The sequence below is a fragment of the Psammomys obesus genome, unplaced genomic scaffold, assembly GCF_907164565.1.
Source record: "Psammomys obesus unplaced genomic scaffold, mPsaObe1.curated_primary_1811, whole genome shotgun sequence".
Classification (NCBI taxonomy): domain Eukaryota; kingdom Metazoa; phylum Chordata; class Mammalia; order Rodentia; family Muridae; genus Psammomys; species Psammomys obesus.
The window spans coordinates 17,075-18,923 of NW_026595851.1; the positions used below are offsets into that span (position 1 = coordinate 17,075).

A 1,849-nucleotide genomic window follows, 5' to 3' on the forward strand; every position below is an offset into this window, starting at 1 on the left:
CCAGGAAACAGAAAGAATCCCATAATAGTGAGCAGGTATTAAAATCTGCCATGCAAATAAAATAAAAAGTAATTATATTAGAAAACCTCTTTTTTTCCAAAAATTTATCTAGGTACTGTTCTCACTAATTTCTCATGGCTGTAGATAATCATGAATTTCAAAATACCAGTTAGTTGACTGCTTAGGAAAGAATAAATTAATTTTCTATCCCCTATGTAATATTAATTAAAAATTGGTACAAGTTAGCTTAGTTCTCTCATTCTTTATTATATGAAAAAAATCTTTGTCTTTTATTATTTATATTCAGTAATTCTCTATTAGATTAATTTTAATCTCAATGAAAAGTTGTTTCAGCTCTTCAGTGGCTTTGCATAAAGTAAAGCACACCTAAAGAATTCCCTGGGGATACTGCATCATCCTTTGTTAGAGTTTATTGCCTATTTGTAGCTATGGAATATTAGTGTGTGTTTAGTTAAAAAAACATTCTCAATTTTTGCATAGTTAATCTTTTACACCAAAGTTTTTCCATAGAAATTTTTATCTCTGAATTTCTCAGAGTGTATATTAAAGGATTCAACATGGGAGTGATAACTGTATAAACTACAGTCAGGGACTTATCAATAGGAAAGTTGGAGACAGGTCTAACATACATGAAAATACAGGGAACAAAAAAGAGGACAACCACTGTGATGTGGGAGCTGCAGGTGGAGAGGGCTTTGTGCCTCCCTTCCTCACTTTGAGTCTTAAGAGAGTTTAGAATAATCCCATAGGAGACTAGGAGAAGGATAAAGACTGTCATACAAATTGCTCCACCATTGGCGACCACAGTGAGTCCAATTAAGTAAGTGTCAGTACACGCTAATTCCAATAATGGGTACATGTCACAGATAAAGTGATCAATAATATTGGGGCCACAAAAAGGGAGGTTGTAAACAAAGATAACTTGAACCAAAGAGTGGGCAAAACCTCCAGCACAGGCTACCACCAACAGGAGAATACAAACCTGACGATTCATGATAGACATATAATGCAGGGGTTTACAGATGGCCACATAGCGATCATAGGCCATAAAAACCAGAAGGAAGACCTCAGCACCACCAAATAAGTGCTCCACAAATAGCTGGCCTATGCAAGCAGAAACTGAAATTGTTCTTGTGTTGCAGATTAAGTCCATAAGCAACTTGGGTGAGAAGGCAGTGGAATAAATAGCATCCATGAATGACAAACAAGCAAGGAAAAAGTACATTGGGGAGCCCAGGGAAGGGCTGGCAATCACTGTCACCACAATGAGCAGGTTGCCCACTATTGTCACAATATAGATGAATAAAAACATGACAAATAATGCTTTTCTCCCAGCAGGATCCTGAGTGAGACCTAGTAGGATAAATTCTGTCACATTGTTGTTCTGTCCCATTTAATCTGTCCTAATCAACTGGGAGTAGATTCAGGAGTAAGAACTAAAGATTACACCAGCCATGAAATTCTAAATGTGTCCAAGAATCATTTATCGTGGATAAAGTCTTCGTTCTCATTTTCTAGATGTAAATCCCAAGTGATTTCTAATAAGTGTCTAACGCATTCCTCTTCCATGGGGCACCATTGACTTGTTGACACTGTTTTCCTTTGGGTGATTTTGTTGAGCCCACGATTTCCAGGTTTGTTGTCAATGTCTAAGTGAACCTTTGTACCTAAGAGCAAACAAAGTTCCAAGGTCTTTAATATACTTAGACTTCTTACTTAAAAATATTAGTTTTTCAAAGATGTCAGTGATGACAAAAGAAGGGTGTTAATTTAAGAAATACGCACACACACACACACACACACACACACACACACACACACACACACA

General features: G+C 36.7%; 1 protein-coding gene across 1 annotated transcript; it reads right to left on the reverse strand.

Annotated features, from left to right (window-relative positions):
- Nucleotides 1-472: 472 nt before the first annotated feature.
- Nucleotides 473-1,414, reverse strand: LOC129685909 (olfactory receptor 4A5-like). Its single transcript, XM_055619430.1, has one exon. The coding sequence runs from the start codon at nucleotides 1,412-1,414 to the stop codon at nucleotides 473-475; it is 942 nt and encodes a 313-aa protein (XP_055475405.1).
- Nucleotides 1,415-1,849: the final 435 nt, after the last annotated feature.